Here is a 23,695-nt window from a genome sequence, read left to right on the forward strand (position 1 = left end):
TGCGAAGCCCCCCGGCATTTACTAAATGACAGTGGCGAACCCGTCCCCGCTGATGGCCGTGCCGCCGCCGCCCGCGGTGTGCAGGTGGCCCCCTCCGGACGGGGCCCCCGGGCGCGCGGCCGGTCGTCTCCCTTACAGATCCCCGTGTGTCGTTTTCAGGTGGGGCAGTCCCCTCGTCTTCCGCTTCACGTTCGGATTCTGTGTACTTAGCGAGCACTTCCAGAACCGATTTTCCCATTGTCCCCAAATAAGATGGTTACAAGAAGAAAACCTGGCTATTAGAAGGAGGATGATTATTATATGGACTACTTTCTGGTTTATTTCCAAAAATACTAAACATGCAAATAAATGGCCTATGAAATGAAGGGAAATTAACAGAGATAGACGAGAGGGCTTTTTCGTTAGAGGATTTTTAAAAATGTTCCACCGGCATCAGAGTAAATAAGATGACATCACCTAATAGAAGTTAGAAACTATTAAAAGCGGCAAAGTGGAAGAGACCAATAATGGCACTGTCACCAACCCAGAGGAAGCTCAGTGCCTGTGGGGAGCGAAGCCAGTAGCAGAGGAAATTAAAAATATGATGGGTCTACGGCCACGCCACCCTGAACGCGCCTGACCCCGTCCGATCTCATAAGCTAAGCAGGGTCGGGCCTGGTGAGTATGTGGATGGGAGACCACCTAGGAAGACCAGGTACCGTAGGTGTAACAAATAAAAAAAATAAATAAGGGATTGAAAGCTGACAAGGTCCTTGCAATCTGTGAGGTCCACCAAGGGTTGCCTCACCTAAAAATAATAATAATAATAATAAAATTAAAAGTAATACAAAATAAGTAAGTAAATAAATAGAAATACGATGGGAAAACAAACGCATTCAGGAGATGAGCTGGAGAATAAAGTGGAGTTATTTTTATTCTTCAAGTTCATAGCACAAAGCAATGTCCCGCGAGGGGCAGAGAGCTCCCTGGAAAGGCCGGCTCGCCAATAGTTAAGAGTACTGAAAAATGAGAACAGGCGAGGAAAAGACCACAGATCGCAGCGAAATAATCCTAGATATCGTGGAACTTTAGGGCATGGATCTCTGGATTGAAAGGTCCCACTAAAGACCTGGGGCCATGAACGACAGGGAACCCCAAGATACTACCCGCCAGTGTCTGAGACCCATGTGGGACAGTGACAACAACGTGGACAGAAAGATGAAGAATGCAAAAGACGAGTCGTGAAAATCACCTCAGCCAAGAAACTCCGCCTTTGCCTTCCCCAAGAAAAAGTATTTGGAACCCAGATTTTCTTATGCAAGCATGTCGATCGGTCTCACAAGAACAACTATGCAGGACTAAGTAAGTATAAAAACCTAGGTGAAGTGAGAAATTTTCTGATAGAAACTAGAGGTACTAAATTTGGTGGCAGAAGAAAGAAAAAGGATAAAGACCAGTAAGAAATATTGAAACGGTGGCCAAATTCTCCCTTCCAGCCTGTGACGGTGTGACACAGGTAAATGCTGCTGAACTTCAAAGGAACGTGTACCTCCCGCCCCCCGTGGTCTGCTGGAGCACACGGGACTTGGACGCGAACTTCCAGACTCCTCAGAGGAAGGCACTTAATAACCTTGGTACCGTGACAGAGCCAGCAAATTACAAAGAAAATGGCAGAACACTTTCACGGATGGACACACATTCAGAAATGAGAAGGGGAAAGTTAACTAATTAAACACAGTAGTGTATTTTTAAATTAACAGAAGGAGATGATTACCTTGAGTTTACCCCAGAAAAGCAAAGAAGCCATCAGGAAAGGTTCAACGTCAGAGTCTTTCATTACCAGAAAACTCACCAGTGTAATCTACTACACGAATGCAGTACGAAGACGACATGATCATCTCGATGTATTATTAAAAACGTTAAAAAAAGTTCAATGTCTGTTTAAATGGAAAACTCATAGGAAAAGAGACTCAATAGACAGTCTATAAGAACAAAGAGAACGTAGTAAAACCGCCAGATATAAGTGAATTTCATTCTCTTAAACCGGTAATAACTATTTTTAAAACATAATAGACAGTAAGTTTAACTCACAAGAGAATCAAATCCTGTAAAATATTTAGAATAACAACAAAGAAGTCTGTGCGTAGAAAGAGGATCACTCTATTAGGGACTGTTTTTCTGATTGAACTTTTTATTTATTTTGAGATAGTAGTATGCTCACGTGCCATTGCAAGAAATAATACAGAGAGACCCTGGGTGTCCATCACCCGTTTGCCCCAAAGGCAGCATCTTGACAAACTACAAACAACATCTCAGACGTTGGTACAGCCCGCCTGCCGAGTTCAGGCACTGCCGGGTTTACGCGTCTGTGCACATTTATGTACGTGTGTCCTCAGTCTTGCACAATCTTCTCACGTGTGAGCATCACGCAGCCTCCGCCACGACCCAGACACAGAACAGCTCCTCCACCACCAGGGTCATTCAAGGGGCGCCTTTATGACCACACCCACCGGCCCCCTGTTGCCCCCCCCCCCACTAATCAGGTCGCCATGTCTATGACTTGGCTATTTAAAGGATACACGAGTTATAAATGGAACAATATAGGAGGCAGCCTTTTGGGGTCGGCTTTTCAAAACTCGGCATGATTCCTCTGAGGTCTACTCAGTTCCCTGTGCACCTGTCCCTGGGCTGTCCCTTATTACCGCTGAGTAGCTGTCCTCCGAAGGGATTTACCAGAGTTTATTTAATCATTTACCCACTGAAGGATGGTGGCGTTGTTTCCAGTTTGGGGCTATTAAAAATAAAATTGCTATAGATGTGTGAACGTGAGTTTTCGTTTCTCTGGGATAAACGCAACCGCTGGACCACGTGGGCATCACACGTTCGGCTTTATAAGAAATGGCCAAACCGTTTTCTAGAGTAGCTGTGTCATTTCACATTTCCACCAGAAATAAGGGCCAGTTTAGAAACATATAAGTGCAATTAAGGGTATGCCGAGAAAACCACGAACGGTATGAAAGGATACAAACGATACATTTCGAATGACTACGATGTTACTTTTTCATTTTATTAAATGTATCGGGATGACATTCGTTAATAAAATCATATAGGTTTCAAATGTGCAATTCAATAATACGCCAACTGCGCATCACATTGTGTGATCACCACCCAAAGTCACATCTCCTTCCGTGACGGTATGTGACACCCCCCTTCCCCCTCTCCCCCTCCCCCTCCCCCCTTCCCTCTGGTCACCCCTAAGCTATTGTCTGCTTCTGAGTCTCTGTCCATCTTGTTTGTTTGTTGCTTTGAGTTTTTATATCCCACATATGAGTGAGATCATATGGTTCTTGACTTTTCTCATCTGGCTCATTTCACTTAGCATGACAATCTCCAGAGCCAACAACATTGTTGCAAATAGCAGCGTTTCATCTTTTCTCATAGCTGAGTAGTGCTCCATTGTAAAAATGGACCACGTCTTTTAGATGAATGCCGACAGCTACTTGACTGGCTTCCAGAACTGTCTAGCCAAATGAGGTCACATTACCGTGACTCGTAACTTCTTTACCATGCAGCTTCTTGTATATATTTTCTGGAGCACACCACCAAATCAAAGTCCATTTTCTTATTACAGTGGTGAAGAAGGTGTGATGTTCGTGCCAGGACAAGCCACCTGGACTGCGTCATCTGATGCACAGAGGTCACAGGGAGAAAAAAGGTCACGTTTTCATCAAATGGGGTCAACAATGAATATCAACATGAAACAATGACTCTGTTCCTACCGCACTTGAGCGCACACCCGGCAGTTAAGTGGGAGGTGTGAAAAGTCTCCAGGCGGAAGAAAACACAGAATGGTGTCTTCACGGCCTCGGGCCATGAGGCAGAGAAACCTGAAACAGGACAGAGACGGCGTACACTGCGATTGGAAAGGCTGGCAAACTGGATCACGCTAAGGCTCAGAACATCTGTTTCTCGAAACATACCATTAAGAGAGTCAACAGGAAGCCACAGAATTGCAAAAAAATGTACAATCCATATGCCTGAGAAAGGACTCTTGTCCTGAACAAAAAATGCATTAAGAAAAAGACAGAAAAGATGGGCAAAAATCTTGAAAATCATTTCATGAGAAAAGGATATGCCCAATACCAATAACCATATGAAGAAGCTGTCCGACTTCCTTCGTCATCAAGGAGATGCACATTCAAAGCCACGGGGAGATCAAATTACCCACAAGCACGCACGTCTGACGTTAAATCAGAGACGGGGAGGGGGGTGAGGACGCAACGCACCTGGGTCACTGGTCACCAGAACAGATGGTTAGCAAAGCGACCGTGTCTACTACAGACGCACACCTGCGCATTCTAGGACCCAGCAGGGATCGCCACACAAGCAGAAGTGACCGGAAACGTGCACACCTGTGTCCATAGCCACGTCCATATACAGATCCGTGCCCACGCTCATGTCCACATCTCTACAGAGTCACAGTCACGTCAGCTGCGCATACGACCCGCACGGCTCACGTGTGAGTACCCACGTTATTTTTGTACATATCTATAATCGCGTGAGCGGATCCCTTATAATAAACATATATGTAAGGAGACTTACTGTAGGGAATCTGCTCACGTGATCATGGCAGGCCGGCAAGCTTCAAGATCCGAGGGTGACCCAGCAAGCTGGCCGCGGGGAGCCGGCGGGCGGTGGCGGTCCCAGGGCTGAGCACCAGGAGGGCCCACAGCGGGGCCTTCGGCCGAGCGGGTGGATGAGCATCACTCACACCACACAGGGCGACCTGTTCACTCCGTTCGCCGATTTAAATGCTATTCTCAGCAAAAACACGCCCACGCAGGGACACCCAGGACAGTGGGGACACCCATCGGAACACCCAAGCTGGCACGCGGGCTTGGCCATCACGGCCCAGAAGGTATGCTCAGGAAGTCACGGCCGCATTGCTCACAATGGCCTCAGCTGTCACCTGTGCCATTCCCCGGGGCACGTTTTCCGCCCTTTCTTCCTGAAGCATCTCCTCCGCCCTTCCACACACTGGCTGGCCTTTTCGCATTTTAATTGCTACAGCTTTTATTTTTTTTCCCCTGGGGGCTCTTGTTTTATTTTGTTTGATTCTCTTCCCTTGTGTTTCCAGTCAGTTCCTGCTTTCACTTCCCTAATGCCAGGTCACCGACACCCTTAGCTCCGCATTCTCCCCCAGGCCACCCCGGGAAGACTGTGCTCCCCAACTCCCCTTCCCTGAGGTTGGGGCTGCAGCCAACATTACTTGTCATGACCAATGATAACTGAACACTGTAATCGCACTGGGTTTTGATTTTCTGATTCTCCTGTTCGCTCAGACCGTGAGCACTGACTCTCCTGTTCATCCTCCCTCTTGGCCGTAGGACCGACGGCTGTTTCCTTGGGTGTGTTGTGCTTTTCAGCTGGGCTCCGTTTTCCTGCAGGTGGTAACTTTCTCGAGTCCCATGTACGCATGAGGCAGCCCCCCTCCAGAGGGATTTCTCAGTTCTAACCTGTGCGGGCGGTGGATATTTGGGCTTTATGCCGAAGCCCAAGCACATTTGGGATTTTAAACGTACGAATGCTCCCCTACCCAGAACCAAAACAGAAATCACGCTCCCTGGACCATGGTTAGGGGCTCCTGGTCTCCTGCACAGGAGTAGGGGGGTTGGTTACTAGGCCTCGGATTCACATTGTACCTCTCTACCAGGCCCCGCCTCGCACAGGCTCCAGGCCCAGCTGCTTCCCTGGGGGGTGTTAAAATTTCACACTCCTACCCGCGGGGCCCATGTCGGCCCCTGTACCCCCTCCTGGCCTACGGCAGCAGCAGCATCAGCTCACGAGCACCTTCCTCTGGATTTGTTTCTGGTTTCCGCCTTTCTGAGCATTTTCTCTTGTTTTATTTATCATTTCTTTGTGCTGGGAATAAACTGGGAATAGCTCAATCAGCTTTACTCCCAGAACGCCCTACTCCTTGCATTTTTCAAACGGGCAAGCGGGGTCCCCAGATGGGGCTGAGTGCAGCCTCACTCACGGACCTACCTTCTGGCACAACTCAGACTGCAATTTATTTGCCATGCGACAGCTCTAAATTGTAGAGTGAGTGGATTGTGTTTGTAGGTTCTCCAGGCGCCCTGCAGAACACGGGTCATAAATAAATACTATTGGCCTGTTGTCCCGCTGGAGATGGGTTTATTTAGAAGTTTCTGATATTATGGGGTACGAGGGACATGAGGAAGTCGTTAGCGTTCAGGAACATGGTCCCGATGACCGTGCTCAGCATGCGTGAACTGCGTGGGCTTGCACCCCTCGTGATCGGAAGGTACCTTCAGGAAAGGGGTACAGGGGCAGGTGCTATAGCCATGTGACCTGCAGGAGTGGCGGCCAGCGAGTCCTCCAGCGGCGGCGTCCCTTGCTTCCTGTCCTCTGTTGTGGGGTTTCATCTGCCTTCTCTGACTCTCTTTTTGCCCGCAGCCCAGGCCGCAGAGCTCACTGCTTCCCCACGTGCCAGCTCCCCATGTACCCGGACGGTCACAGATGGCGTGCGCCCCAGCAGCCAGACGAGGCTCCGAGCACGGCTGTCTGCTCGCCAGCGGACACTGCCCTGGTGCCCCCTCCCCTGGCTGAGTGCCTAGGTCAGCTGTCGCCGGGTCTGTGAGCCCTTCTCCCGGCGGGGATCCTTCCTTCGCTCTTCCAGGGGCCCCTCACGGCTGCCGAGGCCGGAACTGACCGTTTACGCATGCCCGCGCCCGCAGCTGTGCGTTGCGTCGCTGTCACGTTCGTTTTTCCAAATCAAGTAACAGGCTCAGTCATCCAAGCCCGGTCCTGATTTCCTAGGCACACTCAGAGGCAGTCAGGTTTGGGGGAGCGGTCCCCCAGTTTCTGGTGTCTCGTGCAGTTCAGAGCTGAGGGCGCTGCCTCTGCCAGGGGCTGAGCCGCTGGTGCAGCTCAGGTGACCTGGGGGCTGAAGGAAGGTGAACAGGGGTGCCTCTCCCTGCGCCCGAGGACCCCGCTGCTCCCGCTGTCTGCACCAGGCTCGCTGGGAGAAAGGGGACAGAGCTTCCCGCCGGCCCGAAGCCCCCTCCTCAGCAGGCTGGCTCCCCACCTCTTCCAGAACCACGCCCCCACCCCAACACCCAGGACGGACTGAGCCCCAGGCCCTTCGCTGGCCTGGCTGTCCCTTCCGAGCCTCCCCTTGGCACTAAACTGTCTCCAGGATCACAAAGAGCCCGGATCTCACTACCGTGTTGGCTGGCCCCCCGGGGACAGCCTGGCTGTCAACTTTCAAATCTTTTTTAAAGAAGAAGTGAGACCTAAAGAGGACGTCTTCCTCCGGGACCCCACCACGCGCTTCTGCGGCTCTCTCCCTGCTGCAGGGCGCCTCCTGGCCAACCTGGCCCGTCCGCAACCCTGCGGAGATCAGGATGCTGATGCGGAAAGAACACCTGCTTCCTCCCAGGTCCGTCCCGCCCGGGCCCTGGTGGCTGTCACCCAGCCGCCCGCGTGGAAGAGGGGGAGCCCCGGGATTCTCCCGATGGCCAGGCGCAGCCGCTGAGGGCAGGAGGGGGCGCAGTGGGAACAAAGGACAGGAGGGACCGGCAGAGCCCGGCCGGCCGTGGACGTGGACAGCGCCCGCGCGGCGGGAGGCGCGGCGCGGGGGGCGGGGCCGGGCCGGGGGCGGGGCCGGGCGCACCGCCCACTCGCAGCGCGCGCGGCCGCTCCCCGCGGCCGAGCCCGGGGCCCCCCGGCGGGCCGGGCGGGGGCGGGGCTCGCCGCGCGGGGGCGCGGGGGGCGGGGGCGCGCGCCCGGCCGGCTCCTTAAAGGCGCGCGGGGAGCGGCGCCCGGGCGTCAGGCGCAGGCCCGGCGGAGCGCGGAGAGCCGGGCGCGCCGGCCGCCGCGGTCCGGGCTCAGCATGCGCCGCGCGCTGTGGCTGGCGCTGGCCGCGTCGCTGCTGCACGGTAACGCCGGGGGGCTGCGCGCGCCCCGCTGCTGCCCCGCGGGGTCCCGGCGCGGGGGGCCTCGGGGGCGCCCCGGGAGGGTGGCGCGCGCCCCGGGCTGGCGGGCCGGGTCTGGGGCGCCCCGCCGCCGGCCCCCCTGAGCCGCGCGCCCGCTCTCGTCCCCCGAAGCGACCCGGCAAGGCGAGTTCCAGAGGAAGCTGTACAGGGAGCTGGTCAAGAACTACAACCCGCTGGAGAGGCCGGTGGCCAACGACACGCAGCCGCTCACCGTCTACTTCTCGCTGAGCCTCCTGCAGATCATGGACGTGGTGAGTCCCCGCGCGTCCCCGCGGGGAGCCCCGGGCCGGGGCGCCCGCCCTCTGCCGCGCGCCTCAGCCTCCCCGCCTGCCGACCACCTGCGCCGGGGAACCTCCTCAGCCGCGAAGCTCGGGGCGGCCGCACCCCCAGCCGGCACTCAGTAGGAGCGGGGTCCCCGGCGGGAGGTCACGTTTCCGCCCCGCGCGTGCTGTCAGTGCTGGGGACGTCCCGGGTCACTTTGGTCATTTCTGGAGTTTTCTGCGGCCGGCGGTGCGTAGCTTGGGGCCAGGCTCTGGGCTTCGCAGCTGAGTGAGGCGCCCAGGACGGGGTGCTGGCTGCGAGCACTGAGGACCCCCCATTCCAACGACGGGCATCTGGCGAGGGCCGCTCGGGCGGGCGTGCTCTGCCACGAGCAGGGAGACACGGACTCACGCGGGGTCGCCGCCTCGCGCGCCCCGCAGGCTCATGTCGGTTGGCACACGCGTGTCGCAGCCGTGTCGCTCACGCCGCGCGGGCACTTCCGCAAACGCTTCGTTGCGTGTGAATGGGTTGGGGGGTCGCCCGTGCGAGGCGACAGCTTCCGCTCAGGGACATGCGGGAGACGTGTGCGGGGGACACAGCTCCGAGGCCTTTGTGCGGAGAGCCGCCCGAGGGGTTCAGCATGGCGGGGCGCGAGGCCGTGGTGCTTCAGACCAGGCCGCCCCAGACGGGGTCACCCGGCGATGCTGCCCTCGCCGCCCACGGGCAAGTCAAATCCACACCTGCTGAGGTAGCAATCCCTCCCGGGGACAGCCGGTGTCAAGTGACCGGCTCCAGCCACAAACACAGAAGGACCCCAACGGGGGAGGCTGGGCGTGGGACCCCAGCCTGCGGAGCCGGAGTGCCCTGTGCACAGTGCGGGGCACGGGGGGTTCGGGGCGCGGGGGGCTCGAGCCTATCTGCTGCAGCTTGTGGGTCCTCAGCTGAGTGGCTTGGCGCCCCCGCCTGCCTCCCTCACACACCTGCCTCCGTCTGCACCTGCCTCCCTGATGGGACCCAGGGCGGCCCTCCCGACAGGCCCTGCGCCACGAGCCCAGAGCGCATGCTCCGCCAGTTCCCGCGCTGCCCACCTACCGGGCAGGTAGAGGCCCAGGCAGGTCCCTTCTGCACGGGCCACCCTCTCTGCAACAGACCAGACAGGCTGTGCAGAGAAGGCCGGGGACTGGGGGAGTTCTCTGGGGTTTGAAGGGGCCACGAACCCCACTGTTTACACCCCCCCACCTCCCCGGCGAGGGCTGGGACGCTGGCCTGCAGTGTCCTCGCAGTGCCCGTCAGTCCAAGCCAGGGCACCCCGAAAGGACAGAGGACCAGGAGGCATCCAAATGGGAAAGGAAGAAGTAAAATGCTCATTATTTGCAGATGTCATGATACTGTATATAGAAAGCCCTAAAGACTCCCGCGAAAAACTATTAGAACTAATAAAGGACCTCAGTAAATTTGCAGGACACAAAATCAATACACAAAAATCCATTGTGTTTCTATACACCAATAATGAACGATCTGAGGGAGAAAATAAGAAAACAATCCCATTTACAAGTGCATCAGAAAGTGTAAAATACCTAGGAATAAATTTAACCAAAGAGGTAAAAAAAACTGTGAGAGGCTGAAGAAAGAAGCCGAGGAATTCACAGATAAATGGAAGGCTGCACCTTGCCCATGGTTTGGAGATTAATATTGTTAAAATATCCCTACTACCTAAAGTACTATACAGATTCAACGCAATCCCCACTAAAATACCAATGGCATTCTTGTCAGAATTAGAACAACTAATTCTCAACTTTATACAGAACCACAAAAGACTCCAAGTAGCCAAAGAAATCTTGAGAAAAAACAAAGTAGGAGGTATCACAATCCTTAATTTTGAACTATGTTATAAAGATATAATAATCAAAAAAGCATGGAATAAAAACACACACAGATCCATGGAATAGAATAAAGAGCCCAGAAATAAATCCCCGCTTATATGGTCCATTAAGGAGGCAAGGAAATACAATGGGGAAAAGATGGTCTCTTTAATGGGTGGTGGTGGCAAAACTGGATAGATACATACAAAAAAAAATTAAATCAGACCACTTTCTTACATCATATACAAAAACAAACTCAAAAGAGGTTAAAGACTTAAATGTTAGACCTGAAACTATAAACCCCCCAGAAGCAAACATAGGCTGTAAACTCGTAGATATTGTTCTTAGCAATATCATTTTTTATACATTGCCTCGGGCAAGGGAAACAAACAAACAAACGAACAAAACCAGGACAACCTCAAGCCGAAAAGCTTTTTCGCATTGAAAGTAACCAACAAAACAAAAGACAACCTGTTGAATGGGAGAAGGTATCCACCCATGATACATCCCATGAGGGGTTAGTATCCAAGCTATATAAATAACTCATACAACTTGCACCAAAAATCCTAAATAATCCAATTAAAAAATGGGCAGAAGACATGAATAGACATTTCTCCCAAGAGAACATGCAGATAGCCAGAAGACATATGAAAAGATGCTCGAGTCACTCATCAAGAAGAAAATTCAAATTAAAACCACAATGAGCTACCACCTCACACCTGTCGCAATGGCACCCTCCGTAAATCACAACAAGTGTGGGTGAGGATGCGGAGAGAAGGGAGCCCTCGTGCGCTGCCGGCGGGATTGCGTATTGGTGCAGCCACCATGGAAAACAGTCTGGAGGTTCCTCAAAAAATTAAAAATAGAACTACCTGGTGACCCAGCCATTCTACTTCTGGGTAGTTATCTGCAGAAAATACACACCCTAATCCAGAAAGATATATATGCATGCCTATGTTCATTGCAGCATCACTAGCAAAAGCCAAAATATGGAAGCAACCTAAGTGCCCATCAATAGAATGAAATACACACACACACACACACACACATATATGTATGTATATATACATACAGGGAGCATGGAACATTATTCAGCAATAAAAAAAGAACAAAATCTTGTCACTTGTGACAACGCAGGTGGACCTAGTGGGTATTATGCCAATCACAATAAGGCAGATGAAGACAAGTACTATATGATTTCACTTATATGTGGAATCCTAAAAAATTGGTAAACAAAACAAAACAGTCCCACACAGCTCATGGCACCTGTGTTACATGTGAACAGGTAGAACTATGCTTTAAAATATCCAGTGCGTACGTGGTGATGGGGACAAGTGATCATGGGAAGAAAACGGTAAAATAATGCATGTGCTGTCACACAGGTTATAAAAGAGTAAAAAAATCGCTGTGCACGGAGCTCAGACTGCAGGGGGGGAGGAAGGAGGGAGATTTTGAGTTAGGGGAGAGAGGCCGAAGAAGCTCTCGCAGTGAGCCTAGCTAGGTCGGAGAGATGGCGGTGTGCCCAGGCTCTGGGGGTTTGGGGTACGGGTACTTCATGGTAGGAGTGTGAGCAACTTCTCTGTCACTCGACGGAGCCCAGGATTTGTACTCGGGGGCCTCGGTAGGTTCTGGCTTAGCTCGTTTCTGCAAGGTTGGTCTTGGGTGAGTTTTTTCAACGTCCTGAGTCTGCACTTCGCTGATGGATGAAGTGGACATGGTAGCAACACATCGGTCATTGTGATGACCTAAAGAACATGAGGGTGACTTTGGGAGACCATAAAGCCAGGCGCATGACCGTAGTCATTTTCATCAAAATGAAAAATGGCCTCCCCCTCCTTCCCCCAGTGACCAAGGACTAGGCAGCCAGCCCACACTCCGGGACTGGAGAGGCTACGGTGGGAACGATGGCCTCCACCCACCCTGCCCAGGCCCAGCCGTGCCAGACTGCCTCGCCTCGTGCATGCCCCACAGCTGCCCCTCGCGGTGTGGTCCTTGAGCTGGCTGGGGGCGGGGGGCGGCGAGCCTGCAGCGGCCACTCGGCCGAGGGGCGGGAGCAGCAAGCCAGTGAGGCAAGCCTTCCTGAGGCTGTAGCAGCCCGTCGGAGGGGTGACACCACTCACGAGAAGCTGCAAGCTTCTTGCCGGTCACCTCAACCTTAGTAAGAGACCCTTAAGGAACCAGGTTATATGAAGGTTTGGGGCTATTGTGAGAAATTTAAGCATAAGGTAGGGTTACAGGGTGCAAAAATTAAAGACAAACATTTGCAAACACATGAAAACACATTCTTTTTGGTAAAGTTAGGAAATGTAAAAGCGACAAATCACAAGCACTGTGTGTCACCGACATCCAGTATGACTGAAAGACGTGTGAACGCCATTGGCAGCCGGCGGTTATGGCGTGCCGGGCAGAAAGTCTCGGTCTCACTGTAGGTCTAGCCATGAAGCCAGCCCTTGAACTTCCCAGCCAGGCCATTCTTCAAGCCGGTCAAATGGCCTTGAGCAAATTACTTTGCTTTTCTAAACCCTGTTTGCTCAAGTGTAAAATGAGAACGGTAATACCCACTTCACATGGTTTCGAGAGGATTAAATGAGAGAAAGTGCTTGCCGCACGTTGGTGATTCGCTGCAGGTTTGCTCCATGTTAATTGTGTAGCTTCTTGGCTCTCAGGTTGGGAGGTGGAGGCCCACAAAGGTGTGGTCACTTGCCCCCGGGCTGCAAGGAACACCCCCAGCTGCCGCGGAGGTCAGTGGCCTCTCCTGCCTCCTTCGCGGTTGGTGTCTCGTTTCGCAGGACGAGGTCGGCTCGGTTTGTTTAAACTGTGCTGTGACTGAGAGCATGCGGCTGCCCTGAGTTCCTGGGTGGAGAGAGAGTCTCTGCATCAGAGACAGTGACATGCGCAAGCCCTGCGCTCGGGCGGGACTGGGCCCCGCCTGGTGTAAAAGCGGCCTGCGTTTCTCAGCACCATGGACAGAGGCGCCCAGCCGGGGCACGTGACGCGCCTGCTGGCACCAGGCTCTTCACAAATTCAGTTCCAGGAGGGCCTTTGCCCCAGCCGGTTCCGACTGGGCTGTTTCACAGGCCTCGTCTTCGCCCCACCCCCAGGCTTCCTACTGCTCCCTTTTTTTGCCAGCAGAGATTTCTCGATGGGGAGGTGATGGCGAGCCGTGCCGCGCATTCCATCTTCCTGAGGGAGCCTTTCTCTTTCATCAGCTCATTCCGCTCGTATTTGCGCTTGGCTCGTGCACTTGGCTAGACCCCGGGAGTTCACACATGCAGAAGGGACCGTTTCTCCTTTTAAAGCTCACGTCCTGGCTGGGGTGGGGGGGGGCTGACCCGTAAACCCAGGATTGCGCCGTGTGTCATTCAGCTTCAATAGCCATGCAAAATGCTACAGATGCACGCGAGAGAAAATATCTATTTCCAGTGGGGCTGGCTGGGAATGGTTTCAAAGTTGTATTTTTAAAGATGAGTAGGAGACTGCCAGCTTGAGAAAGCAGCGATAGCTTTCCAAGGGGCAGGAACAGGGTGAGGTGTGGCAGGAGGTGTGGCAGAGGTCAGCTCACCTTCACCAAGGTGTGTGCCGAGGCACGCCGGCTCCCAGCTGATTTTGGGTGCGGGTCCCTGAATGTGCTTCTGTTGGTTGAGAATCTCTAAAAGAGGGATGTGGCGTGGGCCAAAATACTACCTTTTCTTTATAGAACATGAGAGTTGGGTTCTAGGAACACACCGTGCAAGACGAAGGATCGGCCAGTTTTGGGGAGGAGGTGAACTCGGGGGGTGAGTTCAGGGGCAGGAGCGGCGTGGAGTGTGAGGTGTCTTGCGGGTCTCTGCGGAGTGTTGGTTGTGCCCTGAGCCCTCGTCTGGGAGTCTCCGAGGACAGGAGGGTGCCGTGTGCCAGGGGCTTTGTGAGGCTGCAAGGTCAGCTTGCCATCGCCCATTTTCCTGGACATGCAAACAATTCCAAACCATGATATTTGTATTAAATCCAACAAATTATAAGTTAGAATGAAAAAAACAAAAACGTGCACACACTTTGAAGACAAAACATGTATCTTCAAAGTATTGCTTTACCTGCCGCGGTCTGTTCTCGTTATTCTGCCGGCGTCTCGGGGAGCAGGGGGTGGAGAGTGGGGGTTTTGGGTGCGGTTTCAAGCATAAGAGGAATGTAAATAGGTCTGTGTTTAGACAGAGGATGCTTGGGCAGTGTGGGGGAGATGGATTAGCGTAGGCAGGGACAAGGAGGTGGGACCCAGAATGGCCACGATGAGCATGTGCAGAAAAGGACAGATTCTAGGACATTTTGATAGACAGCTGCGTACGTAAGCTTCACGTGGCTACACAGACAAATATGTTAACTTATTTCTAAACACATACTTTGATTTATGGTGATTATTCATTTATTTCATGGGCTGGGAATGAGATAACATGTACGAGATCATTGCGCAGTGTTGCAGATGTCAGGTTCTAATCTGGCAACAGTTGCCACAATATTTCTCCTTTATTCGTGCCATTTAGTCATCCTGCTGTACATACGCATGGAAAGGCCATTCTCGGTGCTGATTTGCATAAGACAAATGGACACAGTTATGAAAGCATATCCGGAAGGCAAAGCATTTAAAATGAATAATGTGAATCAACACACACATATGCAAATGTAAAACGCGCCATTGCGCGTGAAGGATTTGGGGTGCTTTCCAGGTTGTGGGTTCACCTTTTTAGAAGCTTTCGTTACAAGGCAGGAGAAGCAAGTGCCCGTGCCTTTGGGTTTGTCACTGCAGGTGACAGGCGTGGTCGTGGAGACCGACGGCCCAGTATGAAATCTTAAATGGAGCCTTCCACTCAGGTTCATCAGACAGGACTTTACAGTCACTGGCCACTGTCTAAAAGGCTACAACTCTAAGTTAATGTTATCAAATATTAGCTGTAAAAATCACACGCCTTGAACACAGTGTATGAGAAAGCCCAAGGTTCAATTAAGCAGTTATCCTAATGATGTTTGTAGAATTATTATTTCTTAAGACTGACTACAAACCAAATTAAACAACAACAAAAAAGACTGAGGGAGGAAAAAAGTCGCCCAAATCACCTCACACGAGCCATCCTGGTGAAGTTCATATTATCTTTTCTCCATGTTTGTAGGATATGCAGAGAAATATTTAAATATTGAAACGGTATAAAAGCCTTATGGAGCCTTAAAACACTAATTAGAGGCATTAATTTCAAAATGGCACAAATGGGTGAAGTTGCAAACGAATAAAAGTTTTAAAATAAAATTGTATTCCTTCTCCACTGTTATGCAACTCTCATCATCACGGCCGATTCCATCCCTAGTCCAGTGTTTATTTTAGAAGATGTTTGGAAACGTTTGATGTTCAGTCACTGTAATCCAGTGAGTGGGTAGTTGAGTCGAGATGGGCTGTGGTCCCTGTTCCTGACTTTTGCATTTACATTCTAGGCTGCAAATGGTGACAGTTGACTAGAGGCCTTTGTCCGTGGACCCTGAACCCCTTTTCTGACGCCTGGCTTCCGAGTCTGTCGGGATCTGCTTAAACCTTTGGCCTCTTCAATGTTGCTTTAGGATCCACCAGATTTCTGGAAAAGTGGCCCCAAATCCTGGCACCCCCTCCAGCACTCCCTCCCCTCCTGAGTCTTGGCTCTGCAACCCCACATCACCCCTCAGTCCTCTGATGCCTTCGGGCACGTGTCTGTCACATTTCTCCAGCTTTCCTAATTGTACTCAGTGCAGGGCCGGCGAGAGTGACCTCGTCCATCACTGCCGACGGCAGGACCGAATTGCTAAATTAAAATGTGTTTACAACACACCTTTACAATCGATCCAGATTTACGGTGGGGAAGTCGCCTTCTTCTCAGAACTCTTTATAGCTCTGGGATGTGCACAATTCTTTTAGTTTTATAGACTGAAGATTATGGGCACTTTTACCCGAGGAATCTTTCTTGTAAATGTTGCCTTTCAAGTCTACCCCCAAAACTATTCCCCAAAGTGTTCATTTCTCTCCGAGCTCCTGTATCGTCCCTGACATGCTGTTAAGGGAAGAGATATAGTCTTGTCATGGAGGGAAGCCAGTGAAAACCTCTGTTCCCTTTCAAAATCACTGGGATTAGCCTGTGTTTTCCTCAGAGGAGACAGGAGTCACGTGGAGCCTTCTCATTGCAATTCCCATGACCTTTATTCCAGTAATTTCCTTATTTGCAGTCAACATCAGCTATAAACTGTTTTAGCAACAACAAAAAAATCTGAAACTATTGCAAAACAGTGCGTCCGTGTGCATACTTGTGTGTGTATGAACACGCACACACATGTGCCTCTGACTCGTACCTCTCCTTCTCGGGTTTTTAAATTTTCTTGGAAAACATTGTATAATATGCTTGCTAAGGTTCCGATCTTGACCTTCCAGCAGAAGCTGTGGACTCGCAAGTCCCAGAACTCCAGAATAATTGACTGGTGCGAATGTGAGATTAAATCCGGAATTGTACAGAATCCTGCATCATGGCCTAGAACTCACCGCAGGAAGACGGGCCTAGTCGTGGGGCCGGCTCCTGGCTCAGAGTCGGGGGGTAGAGGAAGGCGCCGGCCTCTCCCAGCTGCAGGTGGCGGTGACGAAGGGGGCGGACATCGCAGCTGTCACGGTTAATGAATGCCACCTGTGAGACGAGTTTCCAAGTGGGAAATTCTCTCTCGGCTTGCTGAAAGCAAATGACGCGTCACGGACCCTGTCCCGCTGTGAGAGAGGCGGGGTCTCATCCAGGGGGGAGGCGCGGGGAGCCAGGAAGACGTGTTCGTTTTATCCTGTGTCTGCCCATAAGTGAACATTTCAGTTATCTAATGTGTACACAACATGGAAAAACTTATGGGCTGTGGCATTGCTTAGTACCAAAATGTCGGCCCACACGCGGCCTTGACGGAGCCGGCGGTAAAGCACGGGGCCCTGCCCTGCATCTTTCATTTCCAGCCATTCCCCAAAGATCGGTGACGGCCTCGAGTCCTGGTCACCTGCCCTCCGGCGACGTGTGTCACAAGGTCAGCGTGACATCTGCGTAGCTTCTGACTCTTAGAGCAGGCTGGACGTGACAGGAGACAGCGGAGAGCAGCTCATGATGCGACGATCCGGTCGTCTTCCTGCAAACAGGAGGAGAAACCTGAGCATCGCAGAATGTGATTTAAATAACCGTTCGCACAGTCAGAGAACGCTGTGATACAACAGTGCTTGTCTCCCACCTCGTATTGTAATGTATTTTGCACAGGGTCGCATTCCGTCGATAACAGTTTAGTAATTACATAGTTACCCCTTTTATGGGGATGCCACAGCTATTGTGGAGCAGTTAGTTTGTTTACATGGAACGTTGTTGCCACTGTAAGGAGCATCATAAGCAACATCTTTGGATTTCCATGTCTATTCTGATATCTGGCTGTCTCTTTAGGATCATTTCTTAGATGTGGATGTGGCCTGAAACGTTCATAATTTTTTCAAGTTTCTTGACTTAAAAGTAACTTAGAGGTTGCTTTGAGGAAAGTGTGTAACAGTTTATGCATTGACTCACGGCGTTCGAATCTGCCCGTCTCACTGTCTGCTCGTCAGCTCTTGGTTTTATCATTTTGAAATACTTACTAGATAATGGGGTTTATTATTATTTATTTTGCACTTACCTTTGTTTTAGTGCAGATTTAAGGAAATGGTCCACTGTTATGGAAGCCGATCATTCCCTACAGTCCTTGGTGAAAACTCCACCCAGAGGAAGAAAATTCCAGAATGTGACAGTGTAGCAGTATTTGACTGTTGTGCGCATTATCTATGAATTTGGCGTCAGGATTAATCCAGTGAAATGAGACGAGGCAAACACATCGAGTGGCAAGCGGGCACTTTTCCCCCTCACTTGTACGTTTTGGGGGGCCTCGCGTTACCCCTTCCCACCGAAGCAGTGATAGACACACACACACACACACACACACACACACACACACACACGCACTCATCCTTCGTAGTACGCTTCTTCCCACTTTCTGTGTGAGTTGACTGGCGAGATTTTCACTCCTGCTCAGTGCCTTGCGTTTGGATGGCGAGAGCCACCGCTGTCTCCGCCCCTCCCCCGCGCCCTCACGGTGCAGCCGGCCGCGGGGACGCGTCGACGCGGGAGCCTGGGCGACTTTCCCCTCGGGGCGGGACTATGGAGGTGGGCATGCAGGGGCTCCCCCGGGGGCAGAAGTGGGGTGAGCATGCTGGCGTGTGGCGGGACGGGGCGGGGGTCAGGAAGTGTCTTCGAGGGGTGAGAAGGGGGAAGAGGACGAGTCACTCTGGCAGGCCGCAGAGTTCTGGAGCTCGATTGCACTGTGCCAGGCACGCCTTTCCCTGGGTCTCCTCCGTAGTTTCGTAGCTTAATCCTCTAATAACCTGACCGTCAAAGGATCCGAGTGAGGGCAAACGCCTCTTTCCCTTATTCGGAAGTGAACCGATTGTTCTGGGTGATGATGAATCTGAAACTCAGTGCAGATTTGCGTAGGTCCATAGGTGGGGGGCTGAGTGCGGGTGGAAGGGGGTGCGGGGGGGTGCTGTGGACAGATTCGGCTGCAGCCGTTGCACAGGGTTCAACGCCACGGCCTGCTGCACCGGACACTTCCTTCCCGCCCACCTCAGCGTGTACGATGAGAGCCGGTCCCTGCCACGCTATGTGACAAGGGGTAATTTGTGAAGGAACGAATTACTGGACCCTTATGCTAACTGTTTAGTCGCCTGAGTCACGAAAAAGTTTCAGAGTAATTTCGTTCCCGATTTGCGCTCGGAGTGTCCTCCCTGGCCGTTGGCACGGTGGCCTTGTGACACAAGTCACTTCACGGCTTTTTGCAGAAGGGAGGAGGCCCGGGAACAGTCTGAATTCGGTTTGTTTGGCTCCTCGCCGTGCCGTGTGGAGCGGTACGTCAGAATGTGCTCAGTATCGGATGCGGAGTGGACGCCGGCGGCTTCGCTCTTGGGAACTAAGGCACCGCGTGCAGCCCACACGTAAGAAACGGAAGTGTAGTTCTCCGCCCTTGAAGGGTGAAATAGCCACATTAACTATTTCCTCTGCGTGAGAGATTTGTCCTTCCTCTCCCGTGCCTTTATTTCTTCGGTCGTTGACGTACGTCGGCCCAGACGCATGGATGTTTTTTTCTACTCCGCGTTGTCATCCAGTGCTACTTTTTCCTTTTGCTTCGTGAATCGTTCCAGCTTTGGCTCCTGGGTGCTCGTCCAGTTCCTTTCTGTCCCCTTTGATGGCCCGTCATCATTGTGGGCATTTTTTTTTTCCCCCGGATCATTTGCTTCCTTTCTGAGACGACCCAGGCGCATCTTGGATTTCTTGTTTTGAGGATCTCTCTTACTTTCTTGCGAGATTGGGTTTTCACTTAAAAGGACGATGGTTTGACTTCCGCCCGCAGGTACCGATGTGTGGTAGTGGGACGCGTCTGGGCTCCAGAGACTTGTTTTGCTGGCACCGGAAGTCGGTCTGCTCTGCGGCATCCTGGGACACCAGGCCCCTCTCGTCCCCCATTTCAGCTCCGGTGGTGCCTCCATGGTTTGACCCTCCGGCCGCCTCCCTAAGTGACTTAATCTCTTGGTGCTCTTCCTACGCGCACAGCACGATTACCTCATGCCTGGCCTGCATGTCCGAACTCGATTTTCAGCCGGGTCTGTTTTGTTCTTGGCTGTGTCTAATTTATCAGCCATGTGATAGTGCTGTTTTGATTAAGTTTATTTGTTTAGCTGTGCAGTCTCCTTTCACTTCATTTGATTACTTTTTAGTCTTGTTTTTGAAATCATGCCTAATTTGATCCCAGGCTTTATTAAGTTATCAAGAGCTCATGGCAAGCATGTCCGTAATGCGAGGTCGTAATTCCAGACTCTGCTTTGCATTTCAGTCTGTCTGTCTGCTAGCATTCCTTTCTTTTGCTTCTGCAGTTTTTAAAATATTTATTCATTCGTTCTCTCGTAGCCACACTACGCGCATGCATCACTCACTCCAGATTTTTTCCATCTTGCTTATGAGGGCGCGTCTACTCATAATTTTAATTTTCTGCGCTCCGATGGTGATAAATTATTTTTATGTCGTTCCTTCCTGATATATGGTCTTTATTTATTTTTTCTTAACATGGTGAACCAGGTTATCCGCAGTGCTGGTGGGAATGTTAGAAGCTTCGTGTGACGACAGGAAAGGTTTTCGCATCCTGCTCCTGTCTTCCGTTTGGGGGTCTCATTCCCTTCCGTTCCCGCTGGCCTTTTGGACCCGCCTGTGTGGCAGGGCTCTGTTGGGGTCCCCTTACCTCCGGCTCATGTCTTTAGGGGACCTCAGTCTCTTTAGGGGACACACTGCCACCCAGGTTCCAACAGAGTTCATCGATGCTGACACAGTGTGCCTTCATGTCACATGGGCACAGTTTAGGGGTCCGGGGTGCAGACAGTCGGATGATGTAAGTCACGTGCCGCATGGATGCAGTGAGGTCGATGGCTTAAGCACAAAGGGACATTTACTGTGTCTGTCCGGGAGGGTTTAGACCAAACTGGATTCGCGGTTCCCCTGGAGTGACCAGAGTCCTTCTCCCCCTTAGTCTGCCCTGCACCCCACTTTCCAGCTCTGCTAAGTCGAGGTGGCTTTTTCCTCTTTCAGGATCCACTCACCTCCGCTTCTCAGGCCTTGTCATCCAAATGTGTCATTCAGGGGAGACGGGGAGGCGCTGCTTCTTCCAAGGGTGGACAGGTTAAAGGTGTGCTCTTGAACCCCTGTCCCTTCCCTGGGGAGAACAGGGTCATGCTGGGGATGGGGTCCACCCAGTAGGGACAAATGGCCACAAGGTCAACGCAGGGGTCAGTCACTTCCCTGGGGATCCTCTTAGACCCACACACACAGGCACCTGGAGCAGCTTGGCCAGGGGCCCTGTCCCCTGAAGTATGGCCCTGGGCAGTGGGCTTCTTGAGGGCAAGAAAATCAGTCGGCATTGCCTGGAGCAAGGTCCTAAGCCCGGAGACACAGAGTCCCTGCTCACCAGGCAGGCAGACTTCCCGGGGGGCCAGCTGCCCACCAGGTGTTAAGACGTGTCTTAGGTGGGGTCGTGCCGGCTGCGGGCCAGGGGCCAGGGCCAGGTCCCGAAGCTCGAAGGCAGGCCTGGCTCTTTAGGAAGAGACACATCTGCTTGCTCGGGCCCCTCAGGGCAGCGGTGAACCCCACTGAGAACAGCAGACCTTCCCAGCCTGGATTTCAGTGAGAATAAAACCAGCATAATTACGGGCCCGTCCTGAGAGCAGGCGGGGGCAGGTGGAGGGAGGTGGCCAGTTTGGCTCAACTCTCTAAGTCTTTTGTATTTTTTTTGGTATTGGAGGAACTTGTTTCTGGTCATTGAAAGGTGGAGAAGTTTGTTACATTTTAGGTTCTTTCGTCGTTCTGGAGAGGTCGTGATCAGCCCCTTTTTATAAACAAGGAAACTGAGTCTCCGGAAAGCTCCGTGACCCAAGTCCGCAGCTCCTGAGTAGCAGAGCCCAGAGCCGCCGGTGACATCAGGTGTCTCGCGGTGTACCCCTGGGACACAGGCCCCGGAGGAGAACGGGGCAGCAGGGCACTGCACCCCAGGAGGGCCCAGCCTTGGGGTGTGACAGCCAGGGAGGGGCTGGAATGCCACTCCAGACGCCAGCAGCTCCCACACTTTACTCTCATGAATTACTGAGGGTCCCCTTGATTTCTTTTTGTACATGGGTTATATATATCAATATTTACTGGGTTAGAAATAAAACCCAAGGAAATATTTTGAAGTCTATTAATTCATGTGAAATTCTAATAAACCGTGTTAGCATAAATAACATTTGATAAAATAAATATTTCCCCAGGCAAAACAAATCTGGCGAGAAGGGCGGCCTCGTTTTACATTTCTGCGGATCTTCCGAACCCCCAGCTTAACGCAGGGCAGCGGGGTCCCCCGCTCTCCCCCCCCTCCCCGTGGCTTCTGCTGCTGATACATGTCCTGTGGCCTTGGCAAAGCTCAGCCAAACGCCCACGAGGAAGCGACCGTGGCACAGGCTCCCGACTCCTAACGATTTTGAAAAATGCTCTGACTTCACCGATCCTGCAAAAGTAGCTCGGGAATGCTGGGGTCCCCGAGCCGCACCGCGAAGTCGTCCGCGCCTCACAGCCGGAACTGGAACCAGAGTGGTCACTTCCGGCCTTGGGGGCGGAGTCGCCGCGTGGCTCACACACAGGTGTCGAGCGGGAGAGATCAGGGCTGTCCCATCTCGGCTGTCACGCTGAGCCGTGCGACCCGGGGCCAGCAGTGTGACGCTTTTTCGTGCCCCCTCCCCCCGACTGCAAAGGTGATACGCGCTGCCCACAAAATGTCCACAGAACCGAGACGCATAGGGATAAATGTGGGGGTTCTCCCGTCTCCCCGAGACTGAGTGAAAACAGTGGGGTCACCTCCGCTAGGGGCGGTTGTCTGTGCAGCTCATGTAGAAAAATGCAAACTGCTGAAGGTTTAGCCACGTGATGATAGTGAGAGGCCGTTCGCCGCCGCCCTCGCTGGTGAAAAGCATGTGCGTCTTCATCTTTTGCTCATTTTTCTATGCTTTTTTCTTATTGATTTGTGGGAATTTATTTCGTATTCTGGATAGGAGTCTTTCGTCACACCTGATATTTCGCTGACTCAGGGGAAAGTCACAGACTCTCCATATATTATCCTGTAAAACCGGGACAGAAGTGTGATTGGTACAAAGACCAAATGAGATAAAAGGAGTAATTCTTGTTATAAATTACAGAGTGCTCCACCGGTATGGATTTATATCATCCAGCAATTTTCTCCGCGAACAAGAACATAGGTGCAGTTAGATCTATTGCTGTCTATTTCTTTTCAGCATCTACAAAAAAAAAAGCAAAGAAAAAGTACAGAGGCCTCTGAAGATAATGCTGAATAATGTCACCCTAGGACTTCCGGAAGAATAATGGCTGTGGAAATGCAAGCCAGCACGTTATACATCGTCAGGGGAGTCACCTCCTAAAGCAGGTGCATGACCATACCGGGAGATTGATTTTTGAAGGCGTGGCCACTTAAATCAAAGCATACTTAAAAAAATATAATAAAAACACTTTATTGCGGTCTGATGAACAGAGAAAGCCATAGGTATTTAGTACATACAACTTGATGAGTTTAAAACCCTGGGCACAATCTGTGCATTGAACTTGGCCATCACGTCCAGAAGTTTCCTCCTGGCCTCTTTATTACTGTTAATATCACTGTTATTATCATTTGTGTGATAAGAACACAACCAGAGATCCAGCCTTTTAGCACATTTTTAAGTGCACCATGCACGGTATGAACTGTGGGCTCACTGCCCCGGGGACCTGTCTCTCCCAGAGCCGAAATTCTGTGCCCTTGGGCTAGCTCCGCCCATTCCCCCCTCCAGCCCCACCCCCACCCCCGCCCTGGTGACCGCTTCTGCGCTGCTCCTACGAGTCCGGTCATTTTAGGTCCTTCGTACAGGTGGACTCTCGCATCCTGGACCGTCTGTGTCTGGCTTGGTGCCCCGAGCGTAATGTCCTGCCGGTC

The 23,695-nt window shown here is 52.0% G+C and overlaps 1 protein-coding gene and 1 pseudogene across 3 annotated transcripts in view; both read left to right on the top strand.

The window, feature by feature from the left end:
- The first annotated feature begins 587 nt into the window (after nucleotides 1-587).
- Nucleotides 588-706, top strand: LOC118611664 (annotated as a pseudogene).
- Nucleotides 707-5,094: 4,388 nt separating this feature from the next.
- Nucleotides 5,095-23,695, top strand: part of CHRNA7 (cholinergic receptor nicotinic alpha 7 subunit) — a 43,051-nt gene continuing 24,450 nt past the window's right edge. The window contains exons 1-2 of one of the 3 annotated variants that reach the window (XM_036232068.1): nucleotides 5,095-7,441; nucleotides 8,109-8,248. In XM_036232068.1, coding sequence (XP_036087961.1) covers nucleotides 8,240-8,248 — 9 coding nt within the window. In that variant the 5' untranslated portion in view covers nucleotides 5,095-7,441; nucleotides 8,109-8,239. Of the gene's footprint in view, nucleotides 7,442-7,875; nucleotides 7,941-8,108; nucleotides 8,249-20,266; nucleotides 23,153-23,695 lie in introns of those variants that run through there. The other 2 variants (XM_016154870.2, XM_036232069.1) reach the window with 2 other exon arrangements.

The sequence above is a fragment of the Rousettus aegyptiacus genome, unplaced genomic scaffold, assembly GCF_014176215.1.
Source record: "Rousettus aegyptiacus isolate mRouAeg1 unplaced genomic scaffold, mRouAeg1.p scaffold_m13_p_14, whole genome shotgun sequence".
Classification (NCBI taxonomy): Eukaryota; Metazoa; Chordata; class Mammalia; order Chiroptera; family Pteropodidae; genus Rousettus; species Rousettus aegyptiacus.